At 38.5% G+C, this 20707-nt stretch overlaps 2 protein-coding genes across 2 annotated transcripts; one reads left to right on the top strand and one right to left on the bottom strand.

Moving 5' to 3' along the window:
- Window positions 1–1749: 1749 nt before the first annotated feature.
- PNN (pinin, desmosome associated protein) lies at window positions 1750–10769 on the bottom strand. Its single transcript, XM_070940617.1, has 9 exons — window positions 10576–10769; window positions 10033–10104; window positions 9071–9139; window positions 7717–7789; window positions 7484–7578; window positions 6284–6359; window positions 5285–5440; window positions 4605–4743; window positions 1750–4022 (listed from the first exon to the last, which is right to left on the bottom strand). Exons 1-9 carry the CDS (start codon window positions 10686–10688, stop codon window positions 2749–2751), a joined length of 2067 nt encoding a protein of 688 aa, XP_070796718.1. The 5' UTR covers window positions 10689–10769; the 3' UTR covers window positions 1750–2748.
- Window positions 10770–12182: 1413 nt separating this feature from the next.
- TRAPPC6B (trafficking protein particle complex subunit 6B) lies at window positions 12183–20379 on the top strand. Its single transcript, XM_070931400.1, has 6 exons — window positions 12183–12403; window positions 13810–13877; window positions 14702–14819; window positions 16025–16108; window positions 19159–19252; window positions 19906–20379. Exons 1-6 carry the CDS (start codon window positions 12308–12310, stop codon window positions 19935–19937), a joined length of 492 nt encoding a protein of 163 aa, XP_070787501.1. The 5' UTR covers window positions 12183–12307; the 3' UTR covers window positions 19938–20379.
- The last annotated feature ends 328 nt before the right edge of the window (window positions 20380–20707 follow it).

Genomic DNA, 20707 nt, shown 5'->3' with positions numbered 1-20707 from the left:
GGAAAAAGTATAAAGTTAAATATTGATTTTTAAATATGATGCATTAATGGTTGATTAATCCTTTTTGGTTTTCTAATTTATGTACTAATGGTTAATTATGTTGATGATTATCTTTTAAAAATTTTAAAAGTTGGAGGGAGGAATAATGAAGGGGGGAAATTTAGAAATTTAAAAAATGTAGAAATTTAATTAGTGAATATCTAAGGTTTATTTTTTGTTATGAGATTTCAAAATATCTGAACTTTGAGAAAAGTAGGAGGGGGAAAAATGTTTTTAGGTTTGAATGTTTAATATTTGTTAATGGTTTTAAAACTCTTAAGTTATTGGATTACATGCTACTTTTGAGTCTATAAAAAGGGAGGTTGATGAAATTGTAAAAGGGGAGTTAAGGGGTCTTGGGAGTTATTAAATCTTGCAGTTAGCTAGTTTATTTTAGCGAATGTTTGGTGAAATCTATACCCTGTTTTTGTTCTGGGAAGTCGGGGGTGGGGGGTGGTGAGGAGGGGTTGAAGATTGAGTTTACCAAGGATTGATTTTTTTTCTCTCTTTTTCTTGATGATAGTTTGAATGATTGTTTATATTGTATACTTGTTTGATCAGAAAATAAAAACTTTTTATTAAAAAAAAAACACACTTTAGTTTTTGGGGAGGAAAATAAGAAAAAAGCTGATTGGCAGGTGGAGCAGCCTCCTGGAATACCCCCAATCAGCTGTTCCCAAAAGTGACTTTTAGCAATTCCTTGGTTGTAAGCTCTGTGCCTTGCTTTTTTTTGCTTTTTCTGTCTCTGAAAGCCTCCGAAACAGCTTCAGAAAAAGCCTCTGAAGTTGTTTGGGGGCTTTTTTTTCTGAAGCTGTTTCTGATGCTTTTTTCAGCCTCTGAAACCTCAGTTTGAGAAGCTGGGCGGGGCTACATTTGGAGTATAAAATGCACCCTAATTTTCACCCTCTTTTTGGGGGGAAAAAGGTGCATCTTATACTCTGAAAAATATGGTATTTCATCCTGAAGCAGCTTATAGCTGTGTGATGTCATTTAGATCACCGGTCCCCAACCTTTTTGACTTGGTGGTCCAGCTAGTGGGTGGAAAGGAACTGGGCTGCATAAGTGCAGTTCAACTCACATGTGCATGTGCACCGGCTCGCCACTCATGCAAATTGAGCGGCGAGCCACCAGTTGCAAGTAGGCCACCGCCTGGGGAACCCTGATTTAGACTTCAAGATAGTTACAACAAATGCAGCCATATTGTGGATCTCTTTTTCGTACTTTACTCTATGTAACTGTTGGCAGGAGTGATTGCCTTGCATGTTTTATAGTTATGTCTAAATGATGATTTAATTTCTTGTGATGAGAGTGAATGAATTTCTTCCAGCCATAGCCAAGAAATAGTACAAATTACTTGCCAGGACAACCATAAATGCTGGAAATGCACCATAATCTATTAGGTAATCTGATGATTTCAGGGTTATATGCCAAGGCTTGGAAAAGATTCTCTAAAGTGTAAATGTTATTATATTTGGTTATTTGCCCTGTGCAAGCTTGAATTTTAATATCCCAAACTCCTTCATAATTAATTGATGTAGAAGAGCAGGCAGAGCCTGGTGTGGCGGTGGTGGTGTCAAGCATGGACTCAGCCTAGAATTGTTACCTGTCCACAAATGCTCCAAGTCCAATTAGTTTCACATTACCAGAATTTTTATATTGGCAGATAACTGATAAAGAACATTTTATTAAATAATAGAAAATAACAAGCAATGTAGATAAAGCTAACTTTATTTGGACTATTACAGAACAGGCTAACAAAGACACTAATTGTATAAAAAGCTTAAAAACAGAACAATACCATTCCATACCAACTATACTGCTATTTGCTTTATTACAAAAAAGTTCAAGTTCAGTTTCCTCACTCAACAGGCATTTTTAAGCACAACATTAGCTCCAAACAAACTATGCAATCCATTTATACTGCTATTTGAAAGGGTGTGATGGCCAATAATAATCTAGCTTTACAAGATACACATGGCATTCTTCTATCATACAGCAAAACACAGAAAGGCAAGTTTTTTCTTTAAAAAAAACCCTACACTAAGTATCATCCTAGAGAAAGGCAAGGTTTATGTAATTACAGGAATCACAAAACAGAATGTTATGTGTTCAAGAAAATTATAATTAGCCTGATGTACTTATTTTGCTTCCATACATGGGTAGTTACCTTAAGAAACAATAGTAAAAGCTTGAATCAAATTTAAATGAAAGCAGACACTTGCTTCTTTATGGGATTTGGGAATTCACTTTCTTCTTTACAATTAAATAGGAAAGACTAATGTGCAGAATATTAAACACTCTGCATGGAGTTTGCCAATAAATGGAGAAAGTTTTCTATGCAAGATGAAGCAGCAACAGGCTCTCACAAACCTCTGTAAAAGACATTTATTTCTACAAAAAGAGACTTATGATACAATTGAATCACACAAATTTAACTATGTACCTTTTAAAATATACAAGAAACTTTGAAGTAGAGGATACTTAAAAAATGGAGGGGTTTCAATATTTTATTTTACACATCTGCATCTTCACATAATTTGATAAGTAACCTTTTACAAAATCATGTAAAAAGCACAATTGCCTGGTAAAGAGTCTTCAAAAGATTTTACACTGCATGCAATTAAAGCAGCCTTTTCTTCCTTATATGGACTCTTTTCACTCAAGTAATCTTCTGCTGCAAAAATTAGGGTAGCAGCCTGGTCTCTTCTGTTAACGCCTTTTGTCTTTCCTGTCTGATTTACGGTCTCTTTCATTCCGTGAAGTCCTTTTGCCTGACCAACTACTTTCTGATATAGACCTTTTTCTGTCCGACCTTGAACTTTTATCCTTTGATCCTTTTGCATCTCTTCTGCTACCTTTTGATGACTTGTGACTTCTATCTACTCCTGAATTGTCCCTTCGCTTACGTTCCAAACTCCTTCTATGCTTTCTATCTCTATTATGTCCTCGCCCCCTGCTTCGACTTCTACTCTCACTGCTACTAGAACTACTAGTACTTTCTCGACTACTAGTACCACTGCTACTACTGCTGCTGGAACTGCTCCGACTACTGCTTGTACCACTGCTAGAACTGCTCCCACTGCTACTACTTGTAGAACTAGTACTACTAGTGCTACTACTAGTACTCCGACTTCGACTCTTACTAGTTTTGTTTCTTGCCCTACCTCTGCTTCTGCTCCTAATTTTGTTTTTAATTTCTACACTTACTGCCTGGACTTGATCTGCCTGCATTTCAGGCAGCTTTTCAGACACTACAGATTCTTTGTCTAATTGTGGCGCTTGGTCTTGAGCAGATTCCAAAAGTGGCAAAGGCTGTGGCCAAATCAGAGACTCTGACTGAGGCTGGACCTCAGCCTCTGATACTGGAATGGATTCAGGCTCCTTCTCTTCTGACTCCTCTGGTTCAGCATCAACTTCTGGCTTGCTGGGTTCCTCTTTTTCCAGGGCAACCGTAGGCCCTTCCTGTTCTGGCTCTGCATTACATTCCATTTCTGGTTCAACCTCTGTGCTAATTTCATTTTCTAATGGCTCTGTACAATCTACCTCATTAATTTCCATTACATCCTGCTCACCATCTATTTGCTGAATACCTTCACTTTCTACTTTCACTAGCTCAACTTCCTCAGTTTGGTTATCTGTCTGCCTGTCATTCTCTTTAACTTCAGCTTCCTCTTCTACTTTAACTTCCATTTCCTCTTTTTGCTCTTCCTCTTCCTGTTCTATCTCCCCATCACTATGACTAGCACCTATCTCCTTTTCTTCCCTTACCTCTTCCATTTCTATATCATTGCTCTTATTACCTGTCTCCATCTCCTCCACCTGCTGTACCACCTTACCCTCTTCCTGATCCTTGTTCTGGTCTTCCTTCTTTTCTTCTTTCTGTACCTCCTGGTGTTCTTTTTCCTTCACAGACTGTCGTCTGGGCCTGGCTTCCATTTTATTAATTTGCTCAGCAAATTCAGTGCGTCTATTTTCAAACAGTGCTGAAGAATAAGGAATATATAATAAATAGCAATTAGATTCATAGTTTGAATAACTCCCTTTATATAACAGTATCAAATAAATTATAATCCATGTAGGAAAGTCATGAACTCCACCTCTAATTCATCATATGACCAGCACATTTGTTATTTTGCCATATCTACTTGCATATAGAAATACATGTTTTAAACCAAGATACACAAAAGCCAAGTTTGTAAGGCATTGCCAATCTATGAAAGAAAACGTCTGTATATAAGTAGGTAGAGCTAACAATCTACACATTCTTTCATTTAAGCCAAGTTTGTAAGACACTGCCAATCTGAGAGAAAACTTCTATATGTAAGTAGATGCAGCTAACAGTCTACACATTATTTCATTTAGTCTAACATAGTGAACAGATGAGGAATTTTCATGGTTCCATGAGAAACCAGAGCCTCAGAACTTACATCACAAACTAAATACACCATGTTTATAGCTGCTTATTATTTTCCAATATGGAAGGAACGATTTTGTTTTAGTGTGACATGCACAATCTTACCAAAATTACTGCTTTTTACTATGGCAATACAGAAATAAAAACATACCATTTAGCTTTTTTTGGGAATCATCAAACATCTTCTGGGTAGCAGGGCACATTCTGCCAGGTATATAGAATAGATGAGGTTTTGTCTTCGTTCTTATATATTTAATTATTTTGGCATTATGTTCATTCCATTCTTCTTGCTGGAAAAAAAATTGTTTCTTTTTGTTTCTGGTTCCATCCAGAAAACAAATATGAAATAGCTACCATGTTTTCTTGAAAATACAACCTACCCCAAAAGTAAGTCCTAGCTTGATTTTTACATGTGCGCCCAATATATGTCCTACCCCCCCAAATAAGCCCTAAAGACCCCACCCACTCCAGAGTGCACAGGTAAAAATTAAGCTAAGGTGGGGATGGGGTGGTGGAGCTGCCTACTACTCACCTTCGGACAGTTGCAGCCAGGCCCATTTCTTCTGCAGCCAGGAAGGTTTTCCTGAAGGTCTGTGCAGCCGATCAGTGATCGGCTGCACAGACCTTCAGGAAAGCCTTCCTGGCTTCAGAAGTTCCTGAAGGCCTCGGACAGTGAAAAGGAGGTTGGGGAGAGGGAGCGACACACACAAGTGAGATGAGTCAGAGGACGACAGCCCCCGGAAAATAAGACCTGGTGCCTTTTTTGGTGGGAAAAAAATATAAGACAAGGTCTTATTTTCCGGGAAATACGGGTACTAAATTTCCACTCACCAACTGAGCAAGTTCAACTTTTTGTTCCAATAGTCGTAGTTCTGTTTGTTTAGCACGTCTTTCCTCAAAGAGTTCTCGTCTTTCGTTTTCAACCTGCTTTCTTTCTTCTTCTGCCTGCACTTCAAGTTTCTGCTCAATTTCTTGTCTTCTTTTTTGCTAAATTAGAATGGCTTATAGTTAATTCAATAGCAGCATTCTTATTTAAGAAAGTCATGATAATGCACAAACTGAACCAATTCAATTCTTTTAAGGCAAACAAAAGTATTCTTCCCCAGCATATATACTGTAGATGGAGATTTGGTCTAAGGAGATTAATACTGAAACAAAAATTGTCCCCAATGTTATATAAGATTAACAGCATAATCAAAAGTAGTATAGAATTGCGTAAAATATAACTTAAGATCAAATGTATTTCAGATGTTTCTTCTAATATAATATGCGGATGAAGGAGTTTGCAAAATTTATTTACCTACTCTGTCTTTCCTTTGCCAAGCCACAGAGTAAACTCACAATAAATTATATGGAGAAATTCCCCTAAACAAAGTGAACCATGGCATTAAGAAACTGAGATCAAATATGCTCAGTAATCAGATGGAGGTAAATTCTGTTACTGGAAGCTTGTTTCTCTTGTGGAATGACACTACTGGCTACAATCTACAGGATTTATCTGTAACTTTTTATGACTAGTAGGAGTTTGCTGTCTAACCTCCTGCTTCACTGAAATAAAACAGTTCAGATCTGTTATATCACTGCGAATGCACTACTGATTTCCCTACTGCTAAAATTAGATTTTGATGATCTCAAATTCTTATTTGTAAAATATGAGAAAATGCACCAAAAACATTTTGCTTTCTGTCATAATTAAAATGTCCTCCTAAAAGTTGCTTCAAAATAAAACATACGCATGACTAGAATTGATATGGCCACCAGATTGTGTATTTTTCTATTATACAGAAGTATTATTTTTCCTGCACAATTTACTAAATATGAAATTAATACCCTCTCAGTAGCAACTGTTGATTCTTGTTTAAACTTCTGAAGAGTACCCATCAACAGGCCAAATATACGCCGATTCCTGACAGAATACAAAATGAAAACATATAATTATACCACAAATATTGGTATTTTATTATATATACATAGTTTTTTTTTCAAAAATTTCCAAGATCACTAGCAGCTATAAATATTGTAAAATACCAGGCCTCTGTGGCTGAGTTGGTAGTTATAAATGTGATTATTAATAATTAACCAAATATTTTTTTAAAAATCAGCAACCATGACTCTGCCCACGGCCCAGAGTACAATTCTGATGTCATTCAAGGTTGAATCAGTCTTCTATCCTTCCAAGGTTGGATGCTATATTCCACAGTATATGTTTAGTACAGTTAGTCCTGACTTTTCAATAGTTCATTTAGTGACTGTTCAAAGTTACCACGGCATAGAAAAAAAAAGTGACTTATGACCATTTTTCACACTTATGACAGTTGCAGCATCCCCCTGGTCACGATTTAGATTCGGATACTTGACAACTGACTCACATTTAAGATGATTGCAGTGTCCCGGAGTCATGTGATCTCCTTTTACAACCTTCTGACAAGTAAAGACAATGGGTAAACCAGATTCACTTAACAACTGTATTACTAATTTAAGAACTGCAGCAATTCACTTAACAAATGGAGCGAGAAAAGTTGTAAAATGGGACAAAACTCACTGAACAAATTTTTCACTTAGCAACAAAAATTTTGGACTCAGTTGTGGTCGTAAATTGAAGACTACCTGTACATTTTAACTAAGTACTGCCAGCATTTTTCACTCAGAAACTGGTTTGGATCATTGTTCTACAGGCATTTTGTAAAATATCTCCCTTCTCAGTTCAGATCAAGCTGAAATGGAACAAATAGCAAAAATGTCCATTCCTAGTATCAAATATCTTTGATATTTGGAAGGTTGGTGGGTACCAAATGTTATTTTGGCTTATGTATGACCAGATATACTACGGCTCTGCTTGTTGGAAAGACAGTTATAGATAATCTAGTAAACAACAGTTTCAGCTGAATTGCTTAGTATAATTCACAGCACAGAATACTGTCAGCATTTCTTATCAACTTATACTACCATTCTTCAAAGTGATAGAACTGCTTTTGTTTCTTGCTGCTGGAATTGGGAAAATTTAAAATCACATGAAAGAGCATGCAATACCTTTGTTTCCCTTTTTCATCCATATTTTGATCTTGAATAAGGTCTCGGCGTGTTCGCTCTTTGGAGGTAGCAACAACAGAGGACTGCAACGCTGGCTGCATAAAAAGATCAGAGTTAGGTTAACAGAAGCCTATTCATTTATTAAACTTATGCTGCTCATCTTGCCAAAGGTAAGTCTTGCATTATATATTTCTCTATCCTTACGCCCCAATAATATTTCAAATATACTTTACTTTTTTAACATCATCATCCTCTGCGTCGCTTTCATGGCGTGATTCTCTCCTGGTCCGACGTTCACCAGCCAATCTAAATGTAATACAAAGTGTCAGAAACAACCAATGTAATTGAGATAATCAAACTTGTGCACTTATGCAGAATTCCAGAACTTGGCATTAGCCAATAAGAGTTTCTTTTATTAAATTGCATTGTGGAAGGAATATTTTTAAAACAAGTATTTGCACACTCAATTCTGATAGATATCTAGTAATGAGGGATGCTGCTCTACAGATAGTCCTCATCTCACAAATGTTCATTTAAGAACTGTCTGGAACTAGATTGGTACTTTACAGTCCATACAGCATTTTCAGCCGTCACAAAATGTTGCAAACTCCACACACATACCTGTGATCACGTTTGTGATTTTGTCACCTGGCAACTGGCTCACATTACCATTGGCTGCAGTATCTGCAGTCACACGTTCACAATTTGTGCCTTTTTTGCTAGTTTCTAGCAAAAAATGCCCATTAGGGAGAATGGATTTATTTTGCCATTGTATGATTTGCGTAATAATCACCATAAAATGATTGAAAAATTGGCCATATAGTGGTTGTAAAATCAAGGATTATCTGTAATATCAGGAAAGACCTGATACACCCAAATAACTCTCCTTCATGAGCTGCACTGGTTAAGTTTACTTCCAGGTGTGATTCAAAATGCTGGTCATTACCTATAAAGCCATACCTGGTATAAGGGTTGTGTAATACTTGAGGGATCACCAGTCTCCCATAGTATCTGCTCAGCTGAACTGATCTGGCAGAATTTGGGGTGCTCCAGCTTTCTTCAATTAAACAATGCTATCTGCTGGGATTTAGGAAGCACACCTTTTCTACAGTAGTGCCTGCCCCCTGAAATGAAATTTCCTCCAAGACTCAGACAGCTCTCACCCTGCCTAGTGTTTCAATGAGCTCTAAAGACCTGGCTCTTTGTCCAGGCATAAAGCATGTGTGATGAAGCCCACTTTTCTTCTTTTGAGCCCCACTTTCTTTTCCTTTGTTCTTATCTGAAAGGTTTGTAGTCTTTTCTTTTTTTAAAAAAATAAAAAATATTTTCAAACTGCCCAGAATTGCTAGGAGTCGGGCAGGATATAAATTTAATAAATACTGATACCTGCTAGCTTAATGTGATGTGCAAACCTGCCAAATGAAGCTACACATTGTGGGTAAACTAATCACTGGGCATATTCTACAGTACATTGTCTATGCATCTTGGCAGAAAATTATCCAAAATGTAGGAAACAGATACACTGAATATAGTAAGATATAAAAATAATTTGATTCTTCAACTTAGGTGTAAGTATTCTCTGCTCACCTATTCGTCGACCCTTCTAGATCCCTCTGTTTGGCTGGGGGTCCTCCTCCGCTATCCGAGAATCCACGCCTAACATAAAACAGCAAATTAGCTTTCTGAATGCATACATTTAGAAACATATAATGCTCTATGAAGCTGTATACAGTATATAAAATAGCTGTTAGTTTCTTCATGAAAGGTAAAACTGAAATGCAATAAGTGAAACTAGTAGTATTGTTAAGAAAGAAGCATTTTTCTAGTAAAATGAATAAAGGTTTTATAATTGGAGTAGTAACACACACACACACGCCCATGCATATATTTACTAAAGCATCAGGGTTCTAAAGCTTCCGACTATACCTATTGTGGCATCATGGTAGTAGACTACAGCAGCACAATATGTTTGGATTTCACTGTTTTTTTAGAAAATTTACACAGCCGCCTATTCGCTCACAGCTACTCTAGGCAGCTTACAAACAATGATCATGCTTGATGTTTGCTTGTCTACTCCAGAATTATAATAGAAATCTACAGATCAGATGAAGTCACTTCTGTGCCGGCTTTTCTGCAAAGAGCCTTGTATAATTCCAGTATGCTTATCCAAAGTGCAGTTGATTATAGTTTTTTTCCCCCTAACTTACTACAAATAAGCCTTTTTAGAGAGAAGGTGAACTATCCCCTTACAATATTCTTAAGGCAGCAGCAGCAGCAGCAGTCCAAACAAAGGATGAGCCTCCCAAACAGTAACACAGCGGTGACTTTACAGTAGGCTGCTTGCCACCCAGTTATGACTATCAGAAACACATACCTCGGCGCTTGTTTAAAAGTGGTAAGTGAGACTTAAGTTTGGCTAGCCTTAAATAGATACCGATGCTTTCATTTGGCCTCGACTAGTTAAAACGGAAGCTGAATTTCCGCACCGCAAAAGAACCGCGGGCGGTATTAAAACAGTTCGTTCCTCTCCCAGGTCCTCCGACACTCACCTCAGTAATAGGCTTCCGCGCCCCCTACCTCCACCAGGGCCTGTGATGGCCAACAGTCTACCTTGAGCGGGCCTGGAAAGGAGGAGACACACAATGAAATGCCAATCGCCGGGAGGACGAAGGAAGCACAGAAAGGGAACACCCGCCTCTCAAGAGCAACGCCAGGGGCCCTCGTGTTTGCATGAGCGTTTCCCAGCTCATGCCCGGCACCACCGGGCAAGCCCCTCCTAAGCAAAACTTCCCCCTACGATCCTCTTTTTTATAGCCCTCTGAGCATTTCCATCCGGACGCGGGAAAAAGGAAAAAAAAAAATAAAAAACCCCGTCGAGGACGCTCACCGCGGGCCTCTTCTATTGGAAGGCGGCGCCCGAGCTGCTTAGATCCGTAACGGGGGCAACTGCGAGGCCACCGACACCCCGGATTGCTTTTCGAAAGGAAGGCGCGAAGAAGGCCTCGCGGTGAGGAGTCAACCGCAAAAGCAGCCCTTCAAGTAAGCGAGCCTTTTTCGAAGCCCCAACCCTTCTTCCCCCGCTAGGGTCTCACCGCACATCGTTGGGGTCCCGCCCCGTGAGTTTGCGGATATTCTCATCGACGTGCTTGAGGCTTTCCTTGGCCTTTTCCAGCTGCTCCTGTAGAGCCCGCACGGCTACCGCCATGCCTGCCACCACAACCACGGCCTACCCAGCCGGAACCCAACGGAAAGCACGATGAGGTTAAGGGGGCAAGGAGATAGGCCAGCTTCGCGTCGTGACGTGGCTCCGAGGAACTCACCAATAAGAACTCGACGTTTGGAGTGATACCTTTTTTACCCAAGAGCTATTCGTAACCTCTAGCGAATGGCCAACCTATGAGTATGAGTGGCACGGCATTGCTCCAATCGACGCGCAAGTTCTTAAACCAATGAAGAACTGACGTTAAGGACGTAACGTTACTCGCAACCACTTAATCGCTCTGCTTCTGTAATCCTGCCAATAGCTAAAAATGCCCGGGTAGAATGACATTTTTACAACCAATCAAGTGACAATCACCTCTCAGCACAACCAATCCGTGATGGGCGGAAGGGTTAGTGCTTCCTTTTCCACGCTAGGACAATCCCTAGTAAAATTCGCGCGCTTCTGTAGCTTTCGATAAAGCTTCAGGAGCTGTGATTTGAACTTCAAAACATATCACCCCCAATTAAAAGGAGCCTTTTTATGGATGTATAGACAGAATTAAATGTCAATGACTTCACGTTGCCTCCTTTTAATTGTATTCATAGTTTTCGGTATTACGTTTTTGTGTGCGAAACATTTTACTTTCTATGCGAGCTGCCGTTTTGATTCTGGCAGTACAGAGGTGTAAAAGTACTTTGTTTTGGCTGTTTTCAAGTCAAGTCTCGACTCCTGGCGACTGCCCGACAAACTTCCTACGTTTTTTTGGGAAAGACTTTGGAAGTGGTTTTCCCTTGCTGCCCCCGCCCCCCCAGCTGAGACTGACTGGCCCAAGGTCATGCAGCCAGTTTAGTGCCCCAAGAGGAACTAGAATTCCTGGTTTCCAGCCATTCTTTCTAGCCCACAGCTCTCCAATCCTGGCAACTTTAAACCTGGCAGATTTCAACTCCCAGAATTCCCCATTCAGCAAAGCTAGCCAATAGCAACAGCCCTTAGACTTATATACCAGCAAAGCAAAGCTGGCTGGGGAATTCTGGGAGTTGAAGTCCGCCAGGCATAACGTTGCCAAGGTTAGAGACCCCTGCTCTAGCCAATAGCAACAGCCCTTAGACTTATATACCGCTTCACGGTGCTTTACAGCCCTTCTCTAAGCGGTTTACAGAGTCAGCCTACTGCCCTCCAAAATCTGACTCCTCATTTTCCCCACCTCGGAAGGGCGGAAGGCTGAGTCAACCTTGAACCGATAACCATAACTAACCATTGACCCACCACACACCATAATAAATATATTCCCGTTACTCTTTTTTTCTTTTCCGCAAGAAATTCGCTCCGAAACGAACGAACCCAGCATGTTGTTCCGAAACCATTTTAATATCGCCCTTCGCCTATTATCGCGTTTGCTAGGAGAGCGGCCAACTCCAGTATCCGCCTTTAGTTATCTGCGGTAACGAAACCGAGGCCGGAACGTCCGGAAGCTCCGCCCCGGCAGGCTGACGCCGGTTGCCTTGTTAACGCTGCCTTGGCTCTCAAACGGAGCGGTCGGTGGGGGGGCTCGATTTGCATCGATTGCCTCGGGGCGGGCAAGGGCCGCGGGTCTCTTTCTCTAGGCGGGAGAAGAGCTCGGCATGAATAAATCGGAGATGGCGGACGAAGCTCTCTTCCTCTTGTTGCACAACGAAATGGTGTCCGGGCTGTACCGCGCCGCCGAGCAAGGCGATGGGGTGAGTGTGAAGTTTCTTCTCGCGTGTGTGGGGGAAAAAGAAGGGAGCCCTTCGCGATTCCGGTTTGAGAGCAGTTGCTTCAACTCCTCCTCGTCCTCCTGAAGAGCCCAGGGCTGCTTCCGACTTCCAAACTGCTCTTTAGAGGGGCGCCTCTTTGGGGATCGTACGGCGGGGAAGGGGAGGCGGAGTTTCTGTCAGACTTCAGGGTCTGAACAGATAATTTTAGACGGCGAACCCGTTGGTCTTTTTGGGATAAATCCGAACAGGCGGGTGGGTAGCGCTGAATTCATACGTTTCCCTTTCCGTCTGTGGGCTGAGGAGGCGCTGGGTAACCCGGAATACTAGTGGGAGGGATGATTTGAAGAGAACAAGGACATGGTTTGTTCTCATATTCTTATTTTAGCCTAAGAAACGGTCTGGTTCATTTTTTTTAAAAAAAAAAATTAATGTCCAACCGTGCTTTTCTAATGGTAAATGTATGGCTTTATTTTTACAGGTAAGTCCTTGACTTGTGACCTCAGTTGAGCCCAAAATTTCGGTTGCTAAAAGCGAAACGGTTGTTAAGTGAGTTTTGCCCCATTTTACGCCCTTTCTCGCCACCCTTGTTAAGTGAACCACTGCAGCGGTTAAGGTAGTAACACGGTTGTTAAGTGAATCTGGCTTCCCCATGGACTTTGCTTGTCAGAAGGTCGAAAAAATTGATCACATGACCCCCTAGGACACTGCAACCGTCATAACTATTCCCAAGCATCTGCATTTTGATAATGTGACCATAGGGATGCTGCAATAATCATACGTGTGAGAACCGGTCATAAATTATTTTTTTAGTGCTGTTGTAACTTCAAAAGGTCACTAAATGAACTGTTACAAGTTGAGGACTACCTTGCAAATTTCTGAAGTTCCCTTCCTATAATGCACAATACTGGCTCCTTTTTTTGGGGATAGAGTAGATTCTGTCACTTGAATGAATGACAAAAACTGCCCATTCGGAGGAGTTGTAAATCCCTATTTCTGCCACATCCTGTTGGATGACTTACAGGAGAGGCAAAGCCCAACAGAGTTGACTTCTCATGAAAGCTGACAAGTCTTGTTTCCTTTCCTAGTGGAATTTACCTTAATATCCATGAAGTGGCTTTGGGTACCTCCCACCACCCCCATTTATCGACACTAGCAGTCTTTCTGATGCCATATGACTGTTTTTGCTACAAACACTAACAATTGTCCTTTATTAGCACAATACTGTAGAAGGATAACACGTGCAATGTTTTGCTCTTACATGACAAATGTCACAATTGCTTTCATTTTGATTCTACCTTAAAACAGTTAAGAGAGAATAAGCAGAACCATTTAAAACCATTTTAAAATAGATTATTTACAACTGCAAGGTTCTTTTTTTGTAATTATAGGAAAATGGACGTTGTATTACAAAATTGGAAAACATGGGGTTTAGAGTAGGACAAGGATTAATAGAAAGGTGAGTGCCATGTTTATTTTATTTTATTATTATTATTATTATTATTATTATTATTATTATTATTATTATTATTATTATTATTATTTTAACAATGGGGTTGTGCAATCTGTGGTGCCAAGCTCAAATGCTATTTCTCCAACCCCCTTTTTTAGTTCTTGGACCACCTTGGCTAAAATGTAATTGTTTTTATCTATTTGGAATGGGAAATAGCTGAAACTAGTGCAATGCCTAAAATAGATATATTACACTAAGAATAAACTTTTGGGGCTCTTGCTGACATTATCCAGTTTATAGTCCTGTGATCTTCTAAAATTATTAAGTATGGCCATTAGCCATGGCCGCCTTATTTTAAAGGACCACAGTTGGTAAAATACTAAAGGTAGATCTTTTATTGCCAGTTAGGAAGAAAATGATTGGGATTGGTGTTTTTATCATTATCGAATACATGAGTTGTTATATTTTATAATTAATGTCAAAGAAATAAAAAAAAATGAAAAATAGCTCCCATTGCTGCTATTTAAGAGAGAAAGTTGGTAAGTAAAGTGCAAAAAGTTAATTGCATATTGTATGATAATTTAGTGGTTGCAATAGCAATAAAGCTGCATTTTTTCAATGTAGCCCATGGAGTTCTCTATATTCTGCATACAGAATATGTATTCAATCACTTTTCTCATCCATCTCCTGTTATAAAATCTGTTGGTGTATTTAAGATTTGATTTGATAGGATGTACACATTTTTTAACTGATTGTTAACAGCTAACTGTTTGTATTATCCTATATGAAGATGATTACATGCTGCTGCTATTTGTGTTGCTTTCTCTTAGGTTCACGAAAGATACTGCCCGATTCAAAGATGAATTAGATATAATGAAGTTTATTTGCAAAGATTTTTGGACTACTGTATTCAAAAAACAAATTGATAACCTCAGGACCAATCATCAGGTATTGTAAGAATGAATAATGACTTGTAGAACAAGGAGTCAAACTATATTCCATTGCTGCGCTGTTCTGTTCCTTGTCAGACATTTCAATTCAGTGCATAGGTAAATGGATGTTATAAATAAAAGCAATATGTACATAGAAGTCAAGTTTATTTTTATAGCAATGCAGTTATTTTTCTCCTTGATGAGTGTCAGCAGTACTTATAGTCTTGAATAATATTTGTCTACATTTTCATTGTAATCTTTAAAACATTAATAAAAAAATATAGTGAAAATTGTTGAATATAAAAATTAGTTCTACTAATATGAGGTTTACTATGGTCATTATATGGGTAAGTAATATCATTATAAGGGTAAGTTGATGATACATTACACAGCATAATCCACTGACTTCTGCTGTCCACATTTCCTCTGTACTCAAAGGAAATGTCCACATTTCCATGAATCTAGGATATATTCCAAGTCTGCTAAATACATATAGATGCATAGTAAATCACTTGATAACATGCTACTAAATGTTTGAGTTAGCTAACAATCCCCTTCCCATGTAACATTGATTTGAAGATTTTGAGTAATAACAGAGACTCTTTTTGTCTTTCCAGTCATGCTAATAAAATCATAAATGCAAATTACTGCTTCATTTGTCATATCTAGATCTCAGTTTGCCTGTATACACTAGTGCAATGTATATATTCTGCTTTTCAAATACATCTTTTATTTCCTATCAAATTTGTTGGTCATGTTTGATTACTAGTCGTCTTTCTATCCCTTTGTTACCTTTTTAAAAATCCCTATTTCTCAAATTGAGCCATTCCATAATCTTTAGCTATTTGAAGACTTTTAAAAGTTTTTTTAAAAGTTTGTCTCTTTCTTTAATCACTGACTTGATTCTCCCATATTTTTGGAACATGAGTCCAATTGGACTCAAAAACTCTGAGAACAAGGCACTGACGGATTAATTTTTAAAGGTTGAAAATTTATTCTAAGTTGATTGAGGATAAAAGGACTATAGTTATAGTAGCAAAATTGCTAATGCATCCCTAACAAAAAATGTACAAACACTAATTTGGTTACATATGGGCAATCTTAACTAATTATATTGATATGTGGATCAGCTTTCTAAATGTTTGAATATAACATTAAAATGAATAGCAGGATATAAATGTATTAAATAAAATTTAAAGTGGAAAATGTTCATTTCTGCAGGGTATCTATGTACTTCAGGATAACAAATTTCGTCTTTTGACTCAAATGTCTGCAGGAAAGCAGTATTTGGAACATGCCCCTAAGGTATATATATTATATTATAGTCAAAGTAGCTTTAAAACATCAGGTCTTTCATGGATTGTTATTAAGCCCTCTGTGTCTCCATATATATGTGGGAAGGAAGATGAAATTGTGGTCTCCTGCTTCCCCCCCCCTTTCTCTCTTATGTGCACAGGTTACATCTTATGTATATTAGGCATAATATATATAATATACAACCTGTGTTTTAGGCCTTATATGCATACTGTGCTGATTTGTCTGAATATATGAGGAGCTAAAGCCTGGTAAAGTGAGGAATTGTGTAGTGCCTGCCAATCTTTTCCTCTTCACATCCAATTGAGGAAGAGTTCTGTTTTGATTCAATGGCATTTGAGTAAAAATCTCTCCAGACTTTGCTATTGAGTATTGCAAAATCTAAAAGTGAGGCATGGGGCAAATGTAGAAAGGGCATAGGATATTGTGCTAGCATGTTCAGTCCAATAATTTTACTTGGGTTAAAATATTATTTTTACCTTTGAACAATATAACCACCATACTGTTGTTTTTAATTTGTGAGACTGTTGTGTGAAATCTGGAAGATAAATATTGGATGGGAAACATGTATCTATAAAAAATTAAACACATTCTAACAATTAGATATGCATCTTTGTTACCAATATTATAAGACAAAAAAGATTTTTGGTTCTCTTTATAGGTTCTTTATCATCACATTTTTTTCTTTGGAACTATAGTCAGTCTATTTTGGAAAGGGTCTTAAGTATAACATTAACAGTTACAAGATCTTATTTTGTTATTGGGAAAAGAACCAAATGGCCTTTGCCATTCAACATGGGTATGCTGATTCCAATCTCCTACATACCCTGGCTATTATTTTCCCTATTCTGATAACCTTTAAGGTGGACAATAGTACCGTGTTTCCCTGAAAATAAGATCTAACCTGATTTTTTAGCATGCTCCTAATATAAACCCTTACCCCAAATAAGTCCCAGTTAAGGTTGTTATCACTGGGGGTGGGTTGGGGTGGCCAGCACTGGAGGTGGTGAGGGCATGGAGGCTGGCTGTGTCTGGCAGCAGCTGTAGCCCGCACAGCGCAGGTGAGTTGATTACCTGTCCAAGCAGCAGGCAGAGGGAGGGATGCAATCTGGACGCACTGCATGGACTACGGGAAAGCCAAGGGTCAGTGGGCCAGAGCGGGGGAGTGGCCTCGGGAGACTTGTCTTCATATGGCAGCACTGGAGCAGAAGGAGGCAGAGGCACGGGGTGGGGGGAAGGTAGGTGATCCTGATGCGCTGTGCGAGCCTCAGGCAAGCTGAGAGATGCAAAAATGAGCCTCCCTTGGCTGCCCAGCTGTTCCATCTCACCGTCTCTTGGCGTTCCTACGGCCTGCACAGCACATATGGATCACCTGCCTGGCCCTGTGTCCCTCTCTCCATCTGCTGACGGTGCCGCCAGGTGAAGACGAGCCTACTGTGGCCAGCTGCCTGCTCTGGCCCACCAACTCATTTTTCCCACAGTCCGCATGGCACGCCCGGATCGTCTGCCTCCCCCCTGTGCCTCTGCCTCCATCTGTTGCTTAGCCAGGTAATCAACTCACCTGTGTTGCATGGGCTTTGCAGCCCCAGAGTGCGCCAACCTTTGGCCCCAATGCGCTTGCCTCCTCTTGTGTGTGCATCAGTGGGGTGGGGTGCCCAGCCTGATATCGTGTTTTCCTGAAAATAAGCCCTAATGTGTCTTTTGGAGCAAAAAAAAGAAAAGGACCGGATTTTATATTTTCGGGGAAACACAGTATTGTATTATATACATTTAAGATACTGTAGCTAAATATGCAGCCTTCTGTCTATAGTAGTTGATTGCAAACTGAACATGATGTAGAAGTTGGATATGGCTGAAAAAAATGAATGTAATTTTACATTGTGTCAACAGAAGTGTAATTTCCAAATCAGAGGAAATAACCTACACCATTCCATATCAATTAGCATCCAATTTGAGCACCATTCTGGGCAATGTGCTTCAAGAAGGTTTCAGAGAAATTGGAACGGAAACAAAGTTAATTAAAAGTACAAATCAAGATGTATAAAGATACATATTGTTTATGATCACATTCTTTAAGTACCTGAAAGGTTGTTACATAGAAAATGAAGGGAGAATGGAGGGCACAGAATAAAGTATTTAAGTTACACAAAGCTGTGTCTAGTTGAATTTTATAAAAAAAAATTAAACAGTAAAAATAACTTGACATTGAAATCCATTACCCAAAATGATAGCATGCTTGTGTTTATTGGTTTTGCTCAAGTGAAGGGTAAATAGCCATTTGTCTGTAGTGCTTTAAATTGAATTCATGTACTAAATAGGGGATTGGGTTTGATGATCTAAATCACTGATTCTCAACTGGAGCCTTAGGATATTTCAAGGGGGCCATATGTGAAAAACATGTAATGGGAGCTATGGCATGTGCCGAGGGGGCTACAGAAATGTATTATACTGCATCTTGTTGATGCCAGAAAATGCACCAGTTACTGTACTATGTATGCTTTTGGTAGTAGGACCTGGAGGGGGAAGCACAGAGAAAAAGTTGGAGGGAGGCCATGGATGAAAAAGGATTGAGAAACCCTGGCTTAAACAATAGCTTTCTGACCCTGTCATCTTCTGATTTTTAGAAAGATATGTGTAGTATAACTTCCATTAGAACTTGGGCAGAAAGATAAAAATTAATGTTTCAGAAATGGATCAAGACCCAAACCTTTCCATTTCCCATACATTCCCTCCATCCCTTTACTATTATGGAAGGAAAAACTATGCTAGCTCTATTATGCTGTACTTTATTATCCTTCTGGGAATAATGATAAAACATATTTTTAAATGAAGTCTGAAACAGAAGCAAATATAATTAGAAGTGCCTCTCTCCAACTTTTACCTCATTGAATCATTAATTGTTTGAAATTTGGTGCAAGCTTCTTCCTTTCCAGGCTAGAAAAATAAGTTTGTATTTTCTCAGTATAAGTTTTATAAATTACAGTACTGTATTTTAAGATTAGAGTTTTACCATGAATATTCTGCCTTGATATGTCTTGCAGTATTTGGCATTTACATGTGGACTAATTAGAGGCGCTTTATCAAATTTGGGAATAAAGAGTATTGTGACAGCTGAAGTTTCAACAATGCCTGCATGTAAGTATGTGCTGTATTAGCAAAATAAATCTGCTCTCTTCTGTGTAATTGTAAGATAAAATAAGTGAAATTACAAAACAGTTGCTTTGAAAATACTGATACTAGAACTGAAAAGTATACTGTACCTTAATGTAAAATTAGTGAGATGCCCAAGAAATAAGGTAACAGTAGTTATTGGCAGTAATGTTCAGCAAAAATTGTCAAGTTGAACAGGACACCTGCTTCAACTCACAAATCTTTTCTAAATGTCTGGAGAGAGTTTTTCTCTACATGTGGTACAAAGCTGCATACAGTATATTTGAAGCACCAGGAATCAGAGCTAGCTAGCTCTTAGTTCTCTACTAATTTCCACAATTATGATAGTTTCTTTGTTTGACAACTGTATGAAAATAGAAAGTGCTGAATTATATTCAAATTTAGATAGGAAAAAATGGGATTTTCAGAATGTGAAATAATCCGTTGAGGAGGAAACAGATTGTAGTCTCATACTTTACTTAACTCCAGTTAAGTTCTACTCATCAAGGCAGTGAACAGATTGCATTGTGAAATATAAATTGAAATGCTTGAACCTGAATATTAATAGAATTTATAGAAGTACATGAGGTTGTTTCTGATAAAACAAATATTCCTTAACATTTTTTTTTAATTTGCAGGTAAATTTCAGGTGATGATACAGAAGATGTAAATATAAAATTCATATTGTTGCTTTGTAAAATGGCAAAATGAACTGTATTTTATTTATAAAGCATGTGAAGCTATCCTTTATTATATTACTTGTCAAATACATTTTTTCCAGAAGGGATTAAGTGCAATTTTTCATAATTTGCTGGTACATTTTTAATTATCTACAATCTGTGGCCATGAAAATGAATTTTCATCTTTGTAAGGATGAATAAAATATCCTAAATAAATGCTAAGCTGTAATATAGCCAAATCCTGTACAATTTCATTTTGTAGTGTTGAAATGGGTAAGGGCCATAGAGCTGAGAATGGTACTCCTGCTTTTCAGTTCCAGAAAGGTAGTTTAGATATATTCCATAGACAATAAAATTGCTTCAAGTGATCTTGCATAGTTTTTAAAATGATGCACTTGCTTATCTAGCTGAAAGTTAGATAAACAATGTTAATCTGACAATTAAGCTTGAACTGGGTAGTTATTGTTCCAAATCATATTTAATGGGTAGTATTGTCTGCTAGCCATTCAGATAATACAGATAAGTCTCATGCATTGCTAGATTTTACATTTTGATTTACTGGATTTTCTTTATAAGGTTGAGACTTTAAATAAGAACTTCGAAATGTTTTTGACATATTGGAATTAAAAACAGTGAAGTGGCAGCAGGGTAACAACAAAGCTGCCAATGGGCATGCCCGAGTTCTATTTAGAAATCTTGCTCATCAAACTGAAATTGATAGTACATGGAGACTAATAAGTTTTGGAAGGTAGAATGACCA

The sequence above is a fragment of the Pituophis catenifer genome, unplaced genomic scaffold (assembly GCF_029215685.1).
Source record: "Pituophis catenifer annectens isolate HBS135680 unplaced genomic scaffold, rPitCat1.0.hap2 SCAF_1, whole genome shotgun sequence".
Lineage (NCBI taxonomy): Eukaryota > Metazoa > Chordata > Lepidosauria > Squamata > Colubridae > Pituophis > Pituophis catenifer.
The sequence above is the reverse complement of the archived record's forward strand: the minus strand, read 5'-3'. Positions and strand labels throughout refer to the sequence as shown.